Source organism: Schistocerca cancellata, chromosome 7 (assembly GCF_023864275.1).
Source record: "Schistocerca cancellata isolate TAMUIC-IGC-003103 chromosome 7, iqSchCanc2.1, whole genome shotgun sequence".
Classification (NCBI taxonomy): Eukaryota; Metazoa; Arthropoda; class Insecta; order Orthoptera; family Acrididae; genus Schistocerca; species Schistocerca cancellata.
The window spans coordinates 270,473,916-270,495,869 of NC_064632.1; the positions used below are offsets into that span (position 1 = coordinate 270,473,916).

The 21,954-nt window shown below is 42.9% G+C and overlaps 1 protein-coding gene across 1 annotated transcript; it reads right to left on the reverse strand.

Annotated features, from left to right (window-relative positions):
* Positions 1-76: 76 nt before the first annotated feature.
* On the reverse strand, positions 77-20,894 carry LOC126092729 (uncharacterized). The gene is made up of 3 exons (XM_049908454.1): positions 20,717-20,894; positions 18,378-19,208; positions 77-345 (listed from the first exon to the last, which is right to left on the reverse strand). The coding sequence occupies exons 1-3, from the start codon at positions 20,892-20,894 to the stop codon at positions 77-79; spliced, it is 1,278 nt and encodes a 425-aa protein (XP_049764411.1).
* Between the last annotated feature and the right edge of the window lie 1,060 nt (positions 20,895-21,954).

Genomic DNA, 21,954 nt, shown 5'->3' on the forward strand with positions numbered 1-21,954 from the left:
GGCCCAAATTTCGGGCCAACGGGCCCGAGAGAGTGCGGCGACCAAATGGCCTTAATGACGTGTGCGGCGGACGTGATCAGTGCGAGTCCGGCGGCGGCGGAAGGACACGTCGCCCGCCGCGGCCGTTGCGCGGTATTAGCGACAATTCCATTTGCAGCCGGCTGCACGGCGGAGGGTCGGACCTGCGGCGACAGCAGGCGCGGCCGGTGGAGTGGTGAGGTGTGGTGAGGTGAGGTGCGGTGAGGCGAAGCGGAGCGCAGCCAGGCCAGGCCGCGACGTGACACTCGGCTGCAGGGCCGCCCGCCGCCTCTGCTGTGCCCGTGAGGTGTCTCGGCCAGCCGCTGGCTGCGGGCCCAGCGGCCACACACACACACACACACACACTCAGCGTGCAGCGCGATGGTGCCGCCAGCGCCAAAGCGGTCAGTAGTGTGGAATAGAAAGGGGCACAAGACACTTCTTCCGGATCTCTCTCTCCATAGGGCAGAACCGTTTGCACCAGAGTGGTTCTCGTATTGGCGCTCTTGGTGCAGCCATCGACGAAACAAAATCTTTCTTGAAACGAAACAAAATTTTTCTTGAAACCCAATCATAAATCGATATTAAGAAGAATTTGCCTCATACTACAATTAAATGACTTTCAGTTTTATTTTAACACGGTGGTTTTCCAGGCTTCTAGCCTTGTTACCAGATGAGCTAGATACATATTGTGATGTAACACACTGAAAGGCAGATATTGAAATATGTGATACATCCATTTATCCGGGTGATCAAAAAGTCAGTATAAATTTGAAAATTCAATAAATGACGGAATAATGTAGATAGAGAGGTACAAATTGACACACATGCTTGGAATGACATGGGGTTTTATTAGAACAAAAAAAAAATACAAAAGTTCAAAAAATGTCCGACAGATGGCGCTTGATCTGATCAGAATAGCAATAATTAGCATAACAAAGTAAAGATAATGTTCTTTACAGGAAATGCTCAATATGTCCACCATCATTCCTCAACAATAGCTGTAGTCGAGGAATAATGTTGTGAACAGCACTGTAAAGCATGTCCGGAGTTATGGTGAGGCATTGGCGTCGGATGTTGTCTTTCAGCATCCCTAGAGATGTCGGTCGATCACGATACACTTGCGACTTCAGGTAACCCCAAAGCCAATAATCGCACGCACTGAAGTCTGGGGACCTGGGAGGCCAAGTATGACGAAAGTGGCGGCTGAGCACACGATCATCACCAAACGGCGCGCGCAAGAGATCTTTCACGCATCTAGCAATATGGGGTGGTTCTAATAAAACCCCATGTTATTCCAAGCATGTGTGTCAATTTTTACCTCTCTATTTACATTATTCCGTGGTTTATTTAGTTTTCAAATTTATACTGACTTTTTGATCACCCGGTGTATATATATATGACTTGTTATACAGGGTGTTTCAAAAATGACCAGTATATTTGAAACGGCAATAAAAACTAAACGAGCAGCGATAGAAATACACCGTTTGTTGCAATATGCTTGGGACAACAGTACATTTTCAGGCAAACAAACTTTCGAAATTACAGTAGTTACAATTTTCAACAACAGATGGCGCTGCGGTCTGGGAAACTCTATAGTACGATATTTTCCACATATCCATCATGCGTAGCAATAATATGGCGTAGTCTCTGAATGAAATTACCCGAAACCTTTGACAACGTGTCTGGCGGAATGGCTTCACATGCAGATGAGATGTACTGCTTCAGCTGTTCAATTGTTTCTGGATTCTGGCGGTACACCTGGTCTTTCAAGTGTCCCTACAGAAAGAAGTCACAGGGGTTCATGTCTTGCGAATAGGGAGGCCAATCCACGCCGCCTCCTGTATGTTTCGGATAGCCCAAAGCAATCACACGATCATCGAAATATTCATTCAGGAAATTAAAGACGTCGGCTGTGCGATGTGGCCGGGCACCATCTTGCATAAACCACGAGGTGTTCGCAGTGTCGTCTAAGGCAGTTTGTACCGCCACAAATTCACGAAGAATGTCCAGATAGCGTGATGCAGTAATCGTTTCGGATCTGAAAAATGGGCCAATGATTCCTTTGGAAGAAATGGCGGCCCAGACCAGTACTTTTTGAGGATGCAGGGACTATGGGACTGCAACATGGGGCTTTTCGGTTCCCCATATGAGCCAGTTCTGTTTATTGACGAAGCCGTCCAGGTAAAAATACGCTTCGTCAGTAAACCAAATGCTGCCCACATGCATATCGCCGTCATCAATCCTGTGCACTATATCGTTAGCGAATGTCTCTCGTGCAGCAATGGTAGCGGCGCTGAGGGGTTGCCGCATTTGAATTTTGTATGGATAGAGGTGTAAACTCTGGCGCATGAGACGATACGTGGACGTTGGCGTCATTTAGACCGCAGCTGCAACACGGCGAACGGAAACCCGAGGTCGCTGTTGGATCACCTGCTGCACTAGCTGCGCGTTGCCCTCTGTGGTTGCCGTACGCGGTTGCCCTACCTTTCCAGCACGTTCATCCGTCACGTTCCCAGTCCATTGAAATTTTTCAAACAGGTCCTTTATTGTATCGCTTTTCGGTCCTTTGGTTACATTAAACCTCCGTTGAAAACTTCGTCTTGTTGCAACAACACTGTGTTCTAGGCGGTGGAATTCCAACACCAGAAAAATCCTCTGTTCTAAGGAATAAACCATGTTGTCTACAGCACACTTGCACGTTGTGAACAGCACACGCTTACAGCAGAAAGACGACGTACAGAATGGCGCACCCACAGACTGCGTTGTCTTCTATATCTTTCACATCACTTGCAGCGCCATCTGTTGTTGAAAATTGTAACTACTGTAATTTCGAAAGTTTGTCCGCCTGAAAATGTACTGTTATCCCAAGCATATTGCAACAAACGGTGTATTTCTATCGCTGCTCGTTTAGTTTTTATTGCCGTTTCAAATATACCGGTCATTTTTGAAACATCCTGTACATTGCCTAATATTTTGTAGGGCCACCGCGAGCACGCAGAAGTGCCTCAATACCACCTGGCATGTAATCGACTAATGTCTGAAAGAGAGCTGGACGGAATTGACACCATAAATCCTGCAGGGCTGTCCATAAATCCATAAGAGTACGAAGGGGTGGAGATCTCTTCTGAACAGCACATTGCAAGGCATCCCAGATATGCTCAATAATGTTCATGTCTGGGGAGTTCGATGGCCAGCGGAAGTGTCTAAACTCAAAAGAGTGTTCTGTAGCAGTTCTGGTCGTGCGGGGTATCGCACTGTCCTGCTGGAATTGCCGATGTTCGCCGGAACGCACAGTGGACTTGAATGGATGCAGATGATCAGACAGGATGCTTGAGTACGTGTCACCTGTCAGAGTTGCATCTAGACGTATCAGGGGTCCTATATCACTCCAACTGCACACGCCCCACATCATTGCAGCGCCTCCACCAGCTTGAACAGTCCCCTGCTTTTATGCCGGGTCCATGGATTCGTGAGGTTGTCTGCATGCCCCTACACGTCCATTCGCTGGATACAATTTGAAACGAGACTCGTCCGACCAGGTAACACGTTCCCAGTCGTCACCGTCCAATGTCAAAGTTGACGGGTCCAGGGAACGCGTAAAGCTGTGTGTCGTGCATTCATCAGCTCCTAAAGCCCATTTCGATTATGTTTCGTTGAATGGTTCGCACGATGACTCTTGTTGATATACCGACAATGATATCTGCAGAAATTTGCGGAAAGATTGCACTTCAGTTATGTTGAACCATTCTCTTGAGTCGTCGTTGGTCCGTTTCTTGAAGGATCTTTTTCCGGCCACAGCTATGTCGGAGATTTGATGTTCTACCGGATTCCTGATATTCACGGTACACTCATGAAGTGGTCGTGCGGGAAAATCCTCACTTTACTTCTACCTCGGAGATGCTGTGTCCCATCGCTCGTGCGCCGACTGTAACACAATGTTCAAATTCACTGAAATCTTGATAATCTGCCTTTTTAGAAGCAGTAACCGATCTAACAACTGCGCCAGACACTTTTTGTCTTATATAGGCGTTGCCGACCGCAGCGTCGTATTCTGCCTGTTTACATACCTCTGTATTTTAATACGCAGGCCTATACCAGTTTTTTTTTTTTTTTTTTTTTTTTTTGAGGCTTCAGTGTATTTTATCTTTTATACGTTATCTTACATTTACATTTTTTCTTTCCTTTCACAGTTATTTTATTTTATCTAAACCTATTTGCAGTAGCTAAATAGCCTGTAAATGACTAGATAGTAACGCTATTTCATTTACTGATATTTTGCTGACATATGACACTTTGAATCTTCCTGTATGCCCGTTCCTATTTTGTTACGACGATAATCCCTAATTCAAAATGGTGACAGTACGTCCAAATAATACTGTTTTATAAAATTAATGAACAGAACTAGAAAAAATAGCAATGTTGAGAATGGTTATTACAGTTGTAAAAAAATTGTCCACAGAATGGCTTTTAACGTGGTTTATAAAATAATTAGATGCAACAAACAATGTAACTTTAGGATTGAAGCCTCTGTAAATGGTCGAAACTAAAATAACTAAGCATGTTAATAGTAATTTGGAAATTTGTATAGTATTTTTAAAGAGATTTATTTTGTATTTTTCACACAATATCAAATCATGTTAAAATTCGGTTCATGTCAAACATTTACCTCTCTTTTTCTCAACAAAGCACAATGTCACACTTGGATATTTGTGAATAGATAATTTTTCGTTATAACAACACTTAAGTAGCTGTTTTAAAATAAACTTGTACGTTTTTATTCTTACATCTTTATATAGACAATTGCCATAGTGTCTGCACAAAGGGAGAGACACTTAGTTGGTGGTTGTTGATATGATAACTAACAGTAGTTGTGTATAACATGAGAATTTGGAAATGGATTAATCAGCAGAATGGAATCGAAGTTTGCTACAATTTTGTTACTTCATGTGCTGCATCTGCAGAAAATAAATGGAAAGTCCTACACTAAACTTGTCAGGCTAATAATTTACGTCGAAGAATCCAGGACCTCTTTATTCAACATCAATTTAGGTGTTCACATGACCGCCGTTCAAACTCTATCTGATTAAGTGTTGACTCGTGGTGATACGTTTTGGTTCAATATTCCGAACATAAGCCGAAACTGGTCAATAAACAAATATTTTAACCTAAGTATTGTAATGTTGTTGCTTTAATTTGTTCTGCAAGCGGTGCTGCTATTCACGACCATAAAAGTGGGTTAAAAGCTGTGAGCTGTCTGGGGAAGTTAACCTTGCATTACTGCACAACTATGGAGCCAAGATTGGGAGACTGCATACAACACTGCATTCATAAAATAACACACGAAGAACGTTGTATCATATGCAAGAGGAAATTAACCACAACCAACCGATTCAATTTTCACCCAAAGAAGTTACGTTCGTAGCGCAATCCTGTCCGTCATGAAATTACCACACACTGGTATACTAAATTCATACTAACTCTCTGTGAAATCTTCCCGCAAAGAATAGCTGAAGGCTACTTTGATGCGTACACCACATGCTTCACGTGGTCAACTTGGTTTACACAAAGAGTGTAACTCCACAATAATTTTGATAATTAAAATAAATTACATCGAAACGCAATTTACTAAAGAAAAACCTCGTACTGGTTACTATCGTCTTGCTATTAACCTGATGGGTCAAACAATTGTATAAGCACGTGGTACTGGTCTCACAAAGTACACCCCATGTGGGTTGAACATAAAGAAAAGTTGCTATATTGAAAAATATTGTCAAGACGAGACGTTATAATCTCACGCACAATCGCATTTAAGTTTGATGAACTTAGTTAGAGTTACTGATCAACACGTGGTTCCACTTTACTCACAAAGTAGTGACAAAGCAACTACTGGAAGATATTCTGAACTGTACACTCGAATCACATTGTGTTGCAATTTAAGATAAGTGATTAAATTTTCAGTTAGGCTGAACTTAAGAAATCCATTATCCTACGGACTTAGCAGACACGCGCTTAGCCAGAGATCTTACCACTTCAGACGCTCGCCGCGGACAGACTGACCTGGTCCCTTCCTGAGGGTGGCTCACAAATACAAACGGAAGTGGCCAGAGGGGCAGCTTCCTATACCAACATGACAAGGGATGGACAGGACCATACTAAGGATAGAAACCTCTTTGCTTTTAGAAAGCATAGCAACCTGTTCCGACGTTGGTCCTACTGTTCTCTAGCAGACAGGCTTGTCTGCTACCCTCAAGCATGCAACTAGAAATACATTTGCTCATTCATCCTCTCACACAGAAGGGAAGGGGGATGACAGTATCTTATCATATACAGTATATAAAAGAAAGCGGATGTAGGTTCCGTATGAGACTGTGTGACGTGAATTACATATAAACTGTGATTTAAAGTGTAGTAGTGTGACAGATCGTTCTTGTTTATGTGTAAAAGTAACACGTTCCACTACTCAGTCTCCTCCCAGATAGTCAGAAACGCCACAGTAAATTTAGAAGAGGAATTTATGCCGTAAATGACAACAGATTTAAGAAATTAACATGAAAGGAACGCAACAGAGACCTTTCAGTATAGCACAAGATCTCTGCGCTCCACAGACAATGTTGGCTAAATTTAAACTATTATTCCAAATGACATAACTAGCGAAGTGTGCTGGAGCTGTGACCTGCCCTAATCACACATAAGTGTGATCTCCTTTTCTTTGTGCTAAGTTATTAACAACGTTTTCAACATGTTCATATAACTATTTCAGCCGCTCGGGTAGCCATGCGGTCTAGGGCGCCTTGCCACAATTCATGCGGCTCCCCCCGTCTATGGTTCGAGTCCTCCCACGGGCATGGGTGTGTGTGTGTTGTCCTTAGCGTAAGTTAGTTTAAGTTAGATTAAGTAGTGTGTAAGCCTAGGGACCGATGACCTCAGCAGCTTGGTCCCATAGGAACTTAACACAAATTTAAATTTTAACTATTTCAATTCACCTACCCTTCAGAAAATGTTGTTCAAGAGGTACCTTGATGACATCCTGTCCCCTGTCATAACATGAGACGGATTGTTTTCTAGGTTTCGCACGTAATTGGGATTTTCCTTAGACCACAAACCTCATTCTTACTGTCTCAACTGTGATATATCGCACATTCGTCAGAAAATAACACTCTTGAGCGACACTCTCGATTTGTAAATAGTGCAAGTAGAGCACTGCAGGTTGCAACTTCCTGATGAATTTCGTTGCCAGACAATGCATTCACATAAATGGGTCTCAGTCCATTCATTTCCAATAATGTGTTCACGCATTTTTCAACATCGCTACTTCACTCACTCAGTCAAAACAACCTTCGGTGACATTAAAAGCAAGGGTGGTAACATAAAGAGTGCAACGGAAGTGAGTGGATAGGCTGAAAGAATACATTGAAACCCTCTATGCGGAGGAAGATTTGTCTGATGCGATAGAACAAGAAACAAGAGTCGATTTAGAAGAGATAGGGGATCCAGTATTAGAATCAGAATTAAAATGAGCTTTCGAGGACTTAAGATCAAATAAGACACAAGGGATAGATAACATTCCATCATAATTTCTAAAATCACTTGGGGAAGTGTCAACAAAACGGTTACTTATGTTGCTGTGTAGTGTGTGTAAGTCTGGCAATATACCGAGTGAATTTCCGAAAATTATCATACACACAATTCCGAAGACTGCAAGAGCTGACAAGTGCGAGTATTATCGCACAATCAGCTTAACAGCTAATGCATCCAAGTTGCTGACAAGAAAATTAAGGATGTGTTAGACGACGATCAGCTTGCTTTAGGAACCGTAAAGGCACCAGATAGGCAATTCTGACGTTGCGGTTGATAATGGATGGAAGACTAAAGACACGTTTAAAGTATTTATGAACCTAGCAAAAGCGTTCGACAATGTAAAATGGTGCAAGACGTTAGAAATTCTGAGAAAAATAGGGGTAAGCGTCAGGGAGAGACGGGATTAGAAAGGGTTTAAGACAGCGATGTAGTGTTTTCCACCTACTGTTCAATCTGTACATCGAAGAAGCAATTATGGAAATAAAAGAAAGGTTTAGGAGTGGAATTAAAATTCAAGGTGAAAGGATACAATGATACGATTCGCTGATGACATTGCTATGCTGAGTGAAAGTGAACCAGTATTACATGATCTGCACAATGGGATGAACAATCTAATGAGTAAATGAGTACAGAATATGGATTGAGAGTAAATCGAAGGAAGACGAACGTAAAGAGAAGTAACAGAAATGAGAACAGCGAGAAACTTAATATCGGGATTGAGAACAGCGAGAAACTTAATATCGGGATTGCTGTGTCACGAAGTAGATGAAGTTAAGGAATACTGCTAACTGGGCAGCAAAATAACCAATGACTGACGGAGAAAGTAGGACATCAAATGCAGACTAGCAATGGCTAAAAGAGCATTCGTGGCCAAGAGAAGTCGACTGGTATTAAACATAGGCCTCAATTTAAGGAAGAAATTTCTGATAATTTACATCTGGAGCATAGCATTGCATGGTAGTGAAACATAAACTGTGGGAAAAGCGGAACGGAAGAGAATCGAAACATCTGACATGTGGTGCTACAGACGAATGTTGAGAATGCGCAGAATCGGAGAGGAAAGGAATTTGTGGAAAACGCTGATAAGGAGAAGGGACAGGATGAAAGACATCTGTTTAGCCAAAGGGAATGACCTCCATGGTACTAGAGGAAGCCGTAGACGGCAAAAAATTGTAAGGACAGAGACTGGTATTCATCCAGAAAATAACTGAGGACGTAGTTTGCAAGTGCTATTCTGAGATGAAGAGGTTGGCACAGGAGAGGAATTCGTAGCGGGCAGCATCAAATCAATCAGAAGATCCCCCAAAAGAATTTGAACTTCAGTTGTTTTTCTGCGAATGGCTTTCACTGCAGACTGGTCTGTTGATTGAGCAACGGTATCGCACTTTTCCTCTCCAGCTTTCCTACGTCCACCACGCGGTTTCTTTCCGACAATGCGTGAGAGAAAAAAACGTTTCTCTCGACAAGCATATTTGTTTTATCACTTGAGGCCTCGTAAGAGCGCTCTAATGGCACTTGCATCGGCAACATTGCCATTGCTATCGCCCGTTGAAGGTATTGATTGTGTGGCGAACTTTATGTAGGATCAGAATCTCTGGTTTTTCTACCAGCTTTCGATACAATATTTCATTGGGGAAACTATTAAAAGCATATCCCCATTGACGTTCCTGGTATATTTTGAGCTGCGCCCTCTTTTATTACAGAATGCGTTACAGAGTTCATGAAAAGGTAATTAACCATCTTCGAAGACTGAAGATGTAGAATCGCCTTCTACAGACAGCAAGACCACACGTCGTCGTCCATCCATTCACACTTACGCGTGAGTGCACGGCTTTCACAGTGCCAACTCGGTCAATACTGGATAACCAGGTCTATAGAGAAAGGTGTGGCAGTGGCCCAGTGTGACGTCCGCATTGGCAAAGCCAGCAGTATAACTCTGTTCCTGGCACATTTCCCGTAACATCAGTTGGCGTCCTGCATGTAGCTCGCCACTGGTGATAAGTTTACCCTATCTGATCTCTCACGCAGGACATTGTCACCGATTGCTCAGAGGTAAAGTAGTGAATGGACACTGTCTTACTCTCAGAACATAATTGACAAGAAACAAAGGAATGGATCAATAATGAATTTTCAACTCTGCAGTGGCGTGTGCGCTAATCTAAAATTTCATGGAAGATTAAAATTTTAAAATTGTGTGCCGAGTTGATTCCTGAACCTGGGGCATTAGACGTTTATGGTCAAGTAGTCTACCTGCTGAACTACGCAACTACGACTCTAGGACCCCGACTGCGCTACTTTTCCTACCTTCCAAATTTCTGCCGCATGCCTTGAGGGACTAGGGAAGATGTAGCAAATAAATGGCTTAGCTATAAGCTTGGTGACTGCTCTAAAAAAATTCATTCTGAAAAAGTTTTTGAAAGTCCTGGAAGGAACAACTTGCTGAGACGTTCTATTACCAGGAACTGAAACTGATGAAAGAAATATCTGCACCGGATTATTTATAAGTGCCATTGAGGCTTCAGCAGAAGACTGTGGCCAGCCGCTATGGCCGAGCGCTTGTAGGCTTTACAGTCCGGAACCGCGCGACTGCTACGGTCGCGGGTTCGAATTCTACCCCGGGCATGGATGTGTGTGATGTCCTTAGGTTACATAGGTTAAAGTAGTTCTATGTTCTAGCGGACTGATGACCTCAGATGTTAAGTCCCATAGTGCTCAGAGCCATCTGAACCATTTAGAAAACTGCGAGGAAACTACAAGATACAGAAAAATGACGTCTTTTTCAATGACTATTTGTAATTATAATGATTGTAAGAGCTCGCGAGGCGTGAATTTGCTGTAGCACGTACTCACACATAGTGAGTCTTCAGTATTCGGCCATATGAATTCTAGCTTTATGCTTGGAACCGCCAACTCGCTTACATTTGACTCACTATAGATTAATTTGGAACTGTGGTTGCTTATTCCACAAACCCACTGCATAATCTTCCATAATCCTCTGCTAGCTTTCCCACAGTGACGAATTTGCCTTTTTGTGACAGACTGAGCTACTTGTGTGCACCATTGTTTACACTTGAAACATAGATGTTCTTTCTTTCAGCGTACGAAGTACGTATGTCGCTGTATTGTTAACTCACATACGTTACAGGCGTCAACCAATACCAGAGGTAGTCTCTAGTCTCCATAATCAAGTAGAAGTACAACAGTCTATTTTCAGTTACCAGTCATAAATGATCCAAGCATAAGTAAAAGCGCGAAAATTTCACACTGTTCTCTTCTACTCGGTTACTTAAGTCCAATGCTGACGCGACAGTTCGTATAAGACTTTCAGGTGATTACAGCGCTTCTTAATACGTTACACTCGACATTTCATACCATCTAGGAACTGAGGGTAACGCCACGTTAGTGCACTCCATACTTTCAGGGCGTGACCTGCGAACCTTTTTCTGTGACGCGAGCGCGCGAATTTAACTACTTGTCCGGTTTGCGTTTTTGGTGCGTGCAGTGTTTACTCCTGCATTAAATACATATTTACTTCGACATGCGGCTCTGACGGTAACGTCTGGCCAGTACTACACACAGCAGAAGGTGATTAAAAACACACAGTTACCACAAACAGCTTCTTACTGGGCTTCCTCGCCACAACGTGGAATGACCTTTTCTAAATGCTTTGCTTATTTACGTAATAAAAACACGCAAGCTACCTTTTGTCATTTTTAAATTACTCAGCAAACAGAATCTGCATACGTGTAAGAAATACCTCCGTTTACCCTAGTGAAAAACGCATCTGACTCTAAACTGTCTTTCGAAAGTAGTTAACCTTCGCAAGCATAACGGGAAACAGACTCGTTTGTTTAAGAAAGAAACAATTATTGAGTACTGCAAGACCAATAAATGGAGAGAACGAAAGTGCATACGTTATTATGAAATGAATGTAACGGAACTCTCCTAATAGACGTTTTTCAGTGCACTGGACATGTTTATGCAGATTTTGTGATTTGAAACAACCCTGAACCCAACCTAAACGCAAAAACCATGACATTTGAATACACAAAAGGAGCTTTTGTCTGGGCGTCTGGTGGAAGTTGACCTGCAACGCGTGCAGGCGGTGCCGCTTTATCTGTCTTGAGTCTGCTGTTCACTGACCCCAGAGATGCTAAAAAAACATGTAATGCAAAATAATACTCGTGGTGAAGCGAAATATACTGGATATTTTTATAAATGACAGTCCATTTAAAAAGGGTATAAAGTCATTATTTGGCCAGTTGCTGACCAAGAAATTACATAACCAAGTGCTTACGAACGTAAAAAGGAATAATTTAAAACAAACGAGCACATCAACACCAGATTTGTTAATAATCAATTGTAACAGAAAATCACTATTTGCAGAAAATGCCTATATACACCGTATCTCCATAATCAACATCAAAATTCAAACGGAATAAAAGAGAGAAATTACCTTACTACATATAAAAAAGATTTTAAAGAATCTAACTCACTTGCTAATGAATGAGAATTCATTTTAGAATATAGTATTATGATGGATGCAATAGCGTACAGGGTGAACGTTAATTAATCCGACAAAATTCAGCATATCCAGACACTATGGGATGATGATGGCATTGAAACAGAGAATGACACACCTAAAGCTGAAATGCTAAACACCTTTTTCCAAAGCTGTTTCACAGATGAAGACCGCACTGCAGTTCCTTCTCTAAATCCTCGCACGAACGAAAAAAATGGCTGATATCGAAATAAGTGTCCAAGGAATAGAAAAGCAACTTAAATCACTCAACAGAGGAAAGTCCACTGGACCTGACGGGATACCAATTCGATTCTACACAGAGTACGCGAAAGAACTTGCCCCTCTTCCAACAGCCGTGTACCGCAAATCTCTAGAGAAACGGAAGGTTCCAAATGATTGGAAAAGAGCACAGGTAGTCCCAGGTTTCAAGAAGGGTCGTCGAGCAGATGCGCAAAACTATAGGCCTATATCTCTGACAACGATCTGTTGTATAATTTTAGAACATGTTTTTTGCTCGCGTATCATGTCATTTCTGGTTCAAATGTTCAAATGTTTGAAATCTTATGGGACTTAACTGCTAAGGTCATCAGTCCCTAAGCTTACACACTACTTAACCTAAATTATCCTAAGGACAAACACGCACACCCATGCCTGAGGGAGGACTCGAACCTCCGCCAGGACCAGCCGCATAGTTCATGACTGCAGCGCCTTACACCGCTCGGCTAATCCCGCGCGGCGTCATTTCTGGAAACCCAAAATCTACTCTGTAGGAATCAATATGGATTCCGGAAACAGCGATCGTATGAGACCCAACTCCCTTTATTTGTTCATGAGACCCAGAAAATATTAGATACAGGCTCCCAGGTAGATGCCATTTTCCTTGACTTCCGGAAGGCGTTCGATACAGTTCCGCACTGTCGCCTGTTAAACAAAGTAAGAGCATACGGAATATCAGACCAGCTGTGTGGCTGAATTGAAGATATTTTAGCAAACGGAACACAGCATGTTGTTCTCAACGGAGAAATGTCTACAGACGTTAAAGTAACCTCCGGCGTGCCACAGGGGAGTGTCATGGGACCATTGCTTTTCACAGTATATATAAATGACCTAGTAGATAGTGTCGGAAGTTCCATGCGGCTTTTCGCGGATGATGCTGTAGTATACAGAGAAGTTTCAGCATTAGAAAATTGCAGCGAAATGCAGGAAGATCTGCAGCGGATAGGCACTTGGAGCAGGGAGTGGCAACTGAGCCTTAACATAGACAAATGTAATGTATTGCGTATACATAGAAAGAGGGATCCTTTATTGTATGATTATATGAATGCGGAACAAACACTGGTAGCAGTTATTTCTGTAAAATATCTGGGCGTATGCGTACGGAACGATTTGAAGTGGAATTATCATATAAAATTAATTGTTGGTAAGGCGGGTACCAGGTTGAGATTCATTGGGAGAGTCCTTAGAAAATGAAGTCCATCGACAAAGGAGGTGGCTTACAAAACACTCGTTCGACCTATACTTGAGTATTGCTCATCCGTGTAGGATTGGTACCAGGTCGGGTTGACAGAGGAGATAGAGAAGATCCAAAGAAGAGCAGCGCGTTTCGTCACAGGGTTATTTGGTAAGCGTGATAGCGTTACGGAGATGTTTAGCAAACTCAAGTGGCAGGCTCTGCAAGAGAGGCGCTCTGCATCGCGGTGTAGCTTGCTGTCCAGGTTTCAAGAAGGTCCGTTTCTGGATGAGGTATCGAATATTTTGCTTCCCCCTACTTATACCTCACGAGGAGATAACGAATGTAAAATTAGAGAGATTCGAGCGCGCACGGAGGCTTTCCGGCAGTCGTTCTTCCTGCGAATCATACGCGACTGGAACAGGAAAGGGAAGTAATGACAGTGGTACGTAAAGTGCCCTCCGCCATACACCGTTGGATGGCTTGCGGAGTATAAATGTAGATGTAGATGGTAAGATTCCTGACTAGAAATGGAGGAAAACGGTTCTACGAACATGTGTCCGGAAATGCATCGTTGCCACGGTAGATGGCGCTGACGAATGTAAGTTCCCCTGACCAAGTGCTGTGTCTTTAGCCCGCTAATGACAATTATGCAGACTGATGATCGTAGTTCCGGTAAAGGTTGCTTCATCGGTAAAGAGAACTGATGACAGAAATCCCAAAATGGTGATGGTCTGCTGCAAAAACGATTGACAGTATCCTTCCCGTAGATGGAAATCCATTGCTGATAATCCTTGCAGTCGTTGCAAATGATAGGTGTAGTAGCGGTTGTCATGCAGGATGCAAGTAATTGTACTTTGGCTTACACCATGTTAGTGTGCTACTTGGTTGGAGCTTGTACTAGGGTTCGTCACAATATCCTGTAGAATCCGGTCCTCCAAATCTGGTGTACGCACGGTTCGCCTTCTCCCTGCACGTTCGTCTGTCTGAAAGGACCCATGCTCACAAGAACGCCCAAAAGCTGCTTGAAATATTGTCTCATGTACAAACATCAAAAAAAGTTATGCATCCCTTCGGTTCCGAGAGTTCCAGAACCTGTACGGAAAATTGCAATAGAGATCAAGATAAACGTCACCTTCTTATTGCTCATGAAAACCATACATTGCATATTGTACCACCATACAGCGAGACCTTCAGAGGTGGTGGTCCAGATTGCTGTACACATCGGTACCACTGATACACAGTAGCACGTCCTCTTGCATTGATGCATACCTGTATTCGTCATGGCACACTATCCACAAGTTCATCAACCCACTGTTGGTCCAGATTGTCCCACTCCTCAAAGGCGATTCGGTGCCGATCCCTCAGAGTGGTTGGTGGATCACGTCATCCATAAAAAGCCCTTTTCAATCCATCCCAGGCATGTTAGATGGGTTTCATGTCTGGAGAACATGCTGACCACTCTAGTGGAGCGTTGTCGTTATCCTGAAGGAAGTTGGTTCAAATGGTTCAAATGGCTCTGAGCACTATGGGACTTAACTGCTGTGGTCATCAGTCCCGTAGAACTTCGAACTACTAAAACCTAACTAACCTAAGGACATCACACACATCCAAGCCTGAGGCAGGATTCGAACCTGCGATCGTAGCGGTCGTGCGGTTCCAGATTGTAGCGCCTAGAACCGCTCGGCCACTCCGGCCGGCTCCTGACGGAAGTCATTCACAAGATGTGCACAATGGTGGCGCGAATTGTCATCCATGAAAGCGTATGTCTTGCCAATATGCTGCCGATATGGTTCCACTGTCGGTCGGAGGATGGCATTCACGTAACGTACAGCCGTTAAAGCGGCTTCCATGAGCACCAGCGCCCTTCGTCGGTCCCACGTAATGCCACCCCAAAATAGCAGGGATTCTTCACCTTGCGGCACATGGTGGACAGTGTGTACAAGGCATACAGCCTGACTGGGTTTCCTCCAAACAAGTCTCCGATGATATTCTGGTTGAAGGCATATGCGACACTCATCGGTGAAGAGAACGTGATGCCAACCCTGAGCGGTCGATTCGGCATGTGGTTGGGTACATCTGCACCGCGCAGCACGGTGTCGTGGTTGCAAAGATGGACCTCGCCATAGACGTCGGGAGTGAAGTCGCGTATCATGCAGCATATTGCGCACAGTTTGAGTCGTAACACGATGTCCTGTGGTGCACGAAAAACATTATTCAACATAGTACCGTTGCTGTCGGGGTTCCTCCAAGACATTACCCGTAGGTAGAGGCCATCCACTGCAGTAGTAGCCCTTTGGCGTCCTGAGCGAGGCATGTCATCGACAGTTCCTGTCTTTCTGTACCTCCTTCATGTCCGCACAGCATCGCTTTGTTTCACTTCTAGACATCTGGACACTGACTTTGTTGAGAACCCTTCCAGGCACAAAGTAACAATGTGGATGCGATCGTCTAGGCATGGTTGAACTGCAGACAACACGAGCCGTGTACCTCCTTCCTGGAGCAATGACTTAAACTGATAGGCTGTCGGAGCCCCTCCGTCCAATAGGCGCTGCTCATGCATGGTTGTTTACATCTTTAGGAGGGTTTAGTGACATATCTGAACAGTCAAAGGTACTGTGTCTGTGATAAATTATCCACAGTTGAAGGTGACGTGCATTTACGTGGCGTTTATGAAATGAGTGGAGCACTGAGCTATATCCAGATGTCTAAAGGAGCTACGCGTAAATGGAAATGCTCTCTGACATTAAAATCAAAGTAGAAAATTGGGTCTGCCACCAACTCTAGCCACACTGAGGTTCGACTGAGTTGGAAAATTTATTAATTTAGTCATAAGAACAAATTTATAAAAGAACACTCATAGAAATGTCACTCATAAAAAATGGGATGTAATTATTAATATGATCCAGGAGCTGTTCACACGAATCAAATATTAAAATAAAGTATGAAGTGTGTGAACACTGTGAATTAGAGTGCTGCAACGCTCAGTGTTTGACCGGTCACGGCTCGCTTGTTGATGTGGGGACCGAGCCGCTCGTGTCCGGCCCCATACGACTCGGCTCGGTCACGTACTCGCCCCATGACTGTTGTCCGGATTCCGGACACGCGGATAACCGAGCATGACCGGTCACCGCTGACGTCTCACCTCGCCTCGCCGCTGCTCGCTGCACTGTACTTTACTTTACATATCCAACGCCTCTCTCTCTCTCTCTCTCTCTCTCTCTCTCTCTCTCTCTCACACACACACACACACACACAATGTACTTATCTCTGTCTCTCCCTCTCTCTCTCTTTTAAGACAAAAGTAACGTTTCCAAGAAGGGGTACGTGACACAGCTAAATTCATAAAGCATTTGGAAAGTAAAATGATATTTCAATACAATCGCGGATAGAAGACGAGTGTCATTTCCAAACAGAAGATCTATTTTTCCTTTCATTAAGAGGAAACATTGAATAAGTGCTGTCCCTGTAATCTAAAAGACAACCATCTTCACAAAGAAAGCATACAAAGAACATTCAATATTTACAGACGTAAGTTGTCATACTTTTCACTTGCTTGTAACAGAAACAAAATTATAGTTATTGTTGATCAGTAAATCACTAACGCGTTCCGGATTTAACTGGCTGACATCTGCCGCGTTAACTTCTCCATAATGCGCACCTAGATGTATTAATTCTTTTCCTAGTTCTCTGAAACCTTCACTGGAATCAGCATTAAAAGGTCTCACATCGTTAGCACAGATTGCAACACACTCTGCTGTAATACTATTTTTTATTACTGCCGGTATCCCTGAAGGAGCTGTACCTTTGTGAGGTTTCTTGCAACTATGTTTCTTTAAATGAGTGTTTTCCGACTGGAAACACGCTAATGTTGAGCAGTTTATGCACGATACGTACCCAGTGGACGCACTGTTTTCGTCTACAACTAACAGAAATGTACTCCATACTTGGCTTTTTAGACCTTCCCTTTCTTCAATGTGTAAACATTGGTTTCAATCTTACGTCTTAACTGCACTGGCTTCCTCGCGCTGCATGATTACAGACAGAGACAAACCACAAATGAGAAGACCGTACTGGCTGCAGTCTCACACGGATAATGAAACGTGTTATGTGTTTGAAGTTACGTGCTACGCATTCGGTCACGGCATCTATGCTCGGTCACTAGTACTTGTGCGGGCAGCCTATCCAGTTAGGGTGTGCTCGCCCCATCTCGTATTTTGTGCTTGCTTACGCCGCTTTCACACTATACGGTTTTGACCGTACGGCAAAAAGCCGTACGAGTTTTAGCCGTGCCTGTGTTGCTTTCACATTACACGGCTTTTTGACGTGACCAGTTGTTGGTGTCTATTCAGTTTGCTTAATGTGTGTATCAAGATGAACCGTAAACGAGTTGTTGCTTTGTGGTTGCTTCATCGTCGCCGCAAAAGAAAAGGTCGTCTTTTGTGGGTACACCCCATTAACCAGAGAAGAGACGAAGTGGGTTTATTTTATACACTCTTTGAAGATTTGAGGAACGACGGAAATAAATTCTTTAACTATTTCCGAATGTCTATTACCTCGTTTGACGAATTACATAGAAAACTAAAGGATGTGTTACAACGACAAAACACACAATTCCGCAATTGCATCCAACCTGTTCAAATGCTGGCTATCACGTTAAGGTAATTTAATACATAAAAACTAGTTCTGTTTATTTACTTATTTATTTGTGTTTTACATTTTTATTACGCTCAGATTATGAAGTAGAAAAGTCAATATCAATATCAGCAGTTGAAACCAAAGAGTTTGTAGCAGGACTGACTGTACTGTCACTTTGTGGCGACAGGCTCTCTGCAAAAACGTTGTAGAACTGCGTTGTTGATGGTGGGCCTTCATGGCTACTTGTGGAAGGCGAAGGGTATGGTGGTGGCACTTTATTAATTCGTTGATAAGAACTGCGACCTTGAGAAGTCTGTAATGGTTGTTCGAGAAAAGTAGTTGGGTTTGGTGCAGCTGGAGGAGGACGAATCTGATGCGTATGGTAAGAGGATATTGGAGCAGCATTTTCCATAGGTGAATAAGAATAAGCTTGAAATCTATTATTATAGGGCATGGGAGGTGTGTAATGGGTAAATGGAGGAGGTTGAGCTGTCAATATATTTCTCCTTTCATATATATTTTCTATAACTTTGAGGACTCCCATCTGAAACTGAAGATAATCCTGTTCATCAAATTTTTCCAGATGAGGCTTCAGACTAAGTAAAAATGACATTTTGCTGCAAGGTTTGTCTTCTTCCAGAGCTCGTAATATTTTCATTTCGATTGCATCAGGTTTTCTATGTTTTCTGTTTGTATGGCACTCGCTTTTGGATGTTTGTTGTGTGGGTGCTGTATCAAATGGCCCAGAAACATTCTCAGTATTTTCGACGGAGCCCTGCGTTTCTATATCTTCTTCCTGTCTGGCGGTGCGTTCCGATTGAAAACTGTCCTCCGTCTCTCGAGCATCATACAGCTTTTTTAGAAACTGCAGCTGATCAGAATATACATACTTTTTCTTTTTCTTTGCTGCTGAGCCACTTTTTTTCGCAGCTTGAATTTTTATGTTTGACTTCACAAAGGAGTCTCGTAGATTGGTCCACCTCCGTATTACTTCTATACCTACATCAAAAGGAAACAAAACTGTATGAAAACATTTTAATTTTGTATAGAAAAAAGCAAAACTGTAACAAAAAATGTCCACTGCAAACTAAATGTCACTGATTTTTTTTCGTTTTGTTCAGGTATCTGGCAAGCGGTTGTTCCTTCACTGACTTACATTTCCAGTACAGAATTGGGATTTCTACAGCAAGTAAAGTGGTTAATGATGTATGCACAGCAATTTGGTCATCACTGCGGGAAGAATGTATACAAAGACCGACCAAAGAGGTATGGGAATCAATAGCGGCTGGATTTGAACGTACTGCTAATTTCCCCCACTGCTTAGGAGCGGTGGATGGAAAACATATCCGTCTTACTGCCCCATTTAATAGCGGATCAATGTACTTCAATTACAAAGAATACTTTTCTGTGGTTCTGATGGCTGTAGCGGATTCCAACTACAGGTTCATTTATGTCGACGTAGGAAGTTATGGCAAAGACTGTGACTCTTCAGTGTTCAGACGGTCCAGTTTATGGAAGTCAATAGAAAGTAATTCCCTGGAATTTCCAGACGTCCAATGTCTGCCTGGTACGGAAGGTCCAAAAGTACCCTACTTCTTCGTGGGAGACGCAGCATTTGGCCTACACACGCATTTGCTCCGGCCTTTTGGGGGAACAAACTTGACAGTTGAGAAACGTGTATTTAATTACCGTTTGTGCAGAGCAAGGAGGTATGTGGAATGTGCTTTTGGCATCCTCACCAATAAGTGGCGGTTGTTTCACCGACCTTTAAATGTTCATCCAGATTTTGCAGTAAAAATGGTTAAAGCTTGCATTGTTTTACACAATTTTGTACGTCAGAGAGATGGATTTATAATTGAAGACACCACATCCTTCACTGGTTTGGAAGACTTAGCCCAAGATGCCAACATAAGAGGAGGACTGACAGCCAACGCCATAAGGAACACTCTTTGTAAATATTTTATGACAAATGCTGGAAGCGTGTCATGGCAGATGTCAAAGATATAAATTAACAAGCCTTTTCCTTTTTGTAGATTGTTTGTGAAAGCCTGCGACTGTATAGTAAATAGTTTTCTTTATAAATAAATTACTGCTACCACTCACGTTTTTAATCGTTTTGTTTATATTTTGTACGACGCGTTTCGGGAAATAATTCCGATCTTCAAGTGCGTTTTTTTCTCTAAGTTTTCATTATGTGTAGTGTTTTTTTATTTGTGAGGTCTTGTGCGTGTTTCTCTTATAAATTACAGTAAAGAAAACAGAATGCAAGACCTGACACATAAAAAGACACCACACATGATGAAAACTTAGAGAAAAACGCACTTAAGGATGGGAATTATTTCCCGAAACGCGTCGTGCAAAATATAAACAAAACAAAAAAAACGTGACTGGTAGCAGTAATTTACTTATAAACAAACGATTTACTTTTAGAATAAAATTTATAACGTTAAATAAAAACTGTTTAAAACGTATTAAATGTAATATTAATATATTAAATAAATACTTACCAAACGCATTTTTATCTTTGTCTTCCATCTCATCAAAATCTTGCTTCAGTGCTACGCAAACTTCCCGCCAAGCATTCTTTGTAGCAATACGATCTCTATACGCATCTAGAGTTTTGTCCCACAGAACAGGTCTTACTTCCACCAAGGTTATCAAAAGTTCAGTATCAATTTCATCCATTCTTCTACACTTTTCAGTAAACAAGAATAAACAAAAATGAATAAAACGACACTACAACGAACTAGCCGACGCCGTACGGCTCAAAACCGTCCAGTGTGAAAGCATGCACTTAGTCACGTAGGCCACTGTTGTCGAACTTGCCGTACGGCGACCGTCTGTTGTAGTGGCAAGACACGGCTGCAGCACGGCACGGCAGCGGCATTTTGCCGTCGCCGTATAATGTGAAAGGCGCCATACATTTCTTCACACCTACAGCCGTACGGCTTTTTGCCGTACGGTCAAAACCGTATAGTGTGAAAGCGGCGTTACTCGGTCATGCAGGACTCTACTGTGAATAACAGCAGCTTGCGGCAACATTCCTGAAAACAAGATCTATTCTAAAGAATTTGGTTTAAATAAAAAGGGAAGACTAATTATTGAACCTGTGAGCATGGAAACACTATGAATGGGCTAACAAGGAAATTACAAGGTAAATGACGTAGGTAAAGGAGACGTAACATCGGTACACTGGAAAGGATTGCAACAAATTTATTTATTTCTTAAGACATTGATTTAAGACATGTATATAACTGCTGTTGCCTGGAAACTATGTACGATTGCATGTGAAACGCTGCACGATTCACGACAGAATCTCTTAATTTAGAATCGCGGTCGAAATTGGAGGGGGACTGGGAAGGTTAAGCCGGCCGGTGTGGCCGTGCGGTCCTAGGCGCTTCAGTCTGGAACCGCGTGACCGCTACGCTCGCAGGTTCGAATCCTGCCTGGGGCATGGATGTGTGTGATGTCCTTAGATTAGTTAGGATTAAGTAGTACTGCAACGAAGCTAGGAGGTTTGTTCCGCTGTGTTGAAAAATTATTAAGGCTCAAAAAAATGGCTCCGAGCACTATGGGACTTAACTTCTGTGGTCATCAGTCGCCTAGAACTCAGAACTACTTAAACCTAACTAACCTAAGGACATCACACACATCCATGCCCGAGGCAGGATTCGAACCTGCGACCGTAGCGGTCGCGCGGTTCCAGACTGTAGCGCCTACAACCGCCAGGGCACCCCGGCCGGCG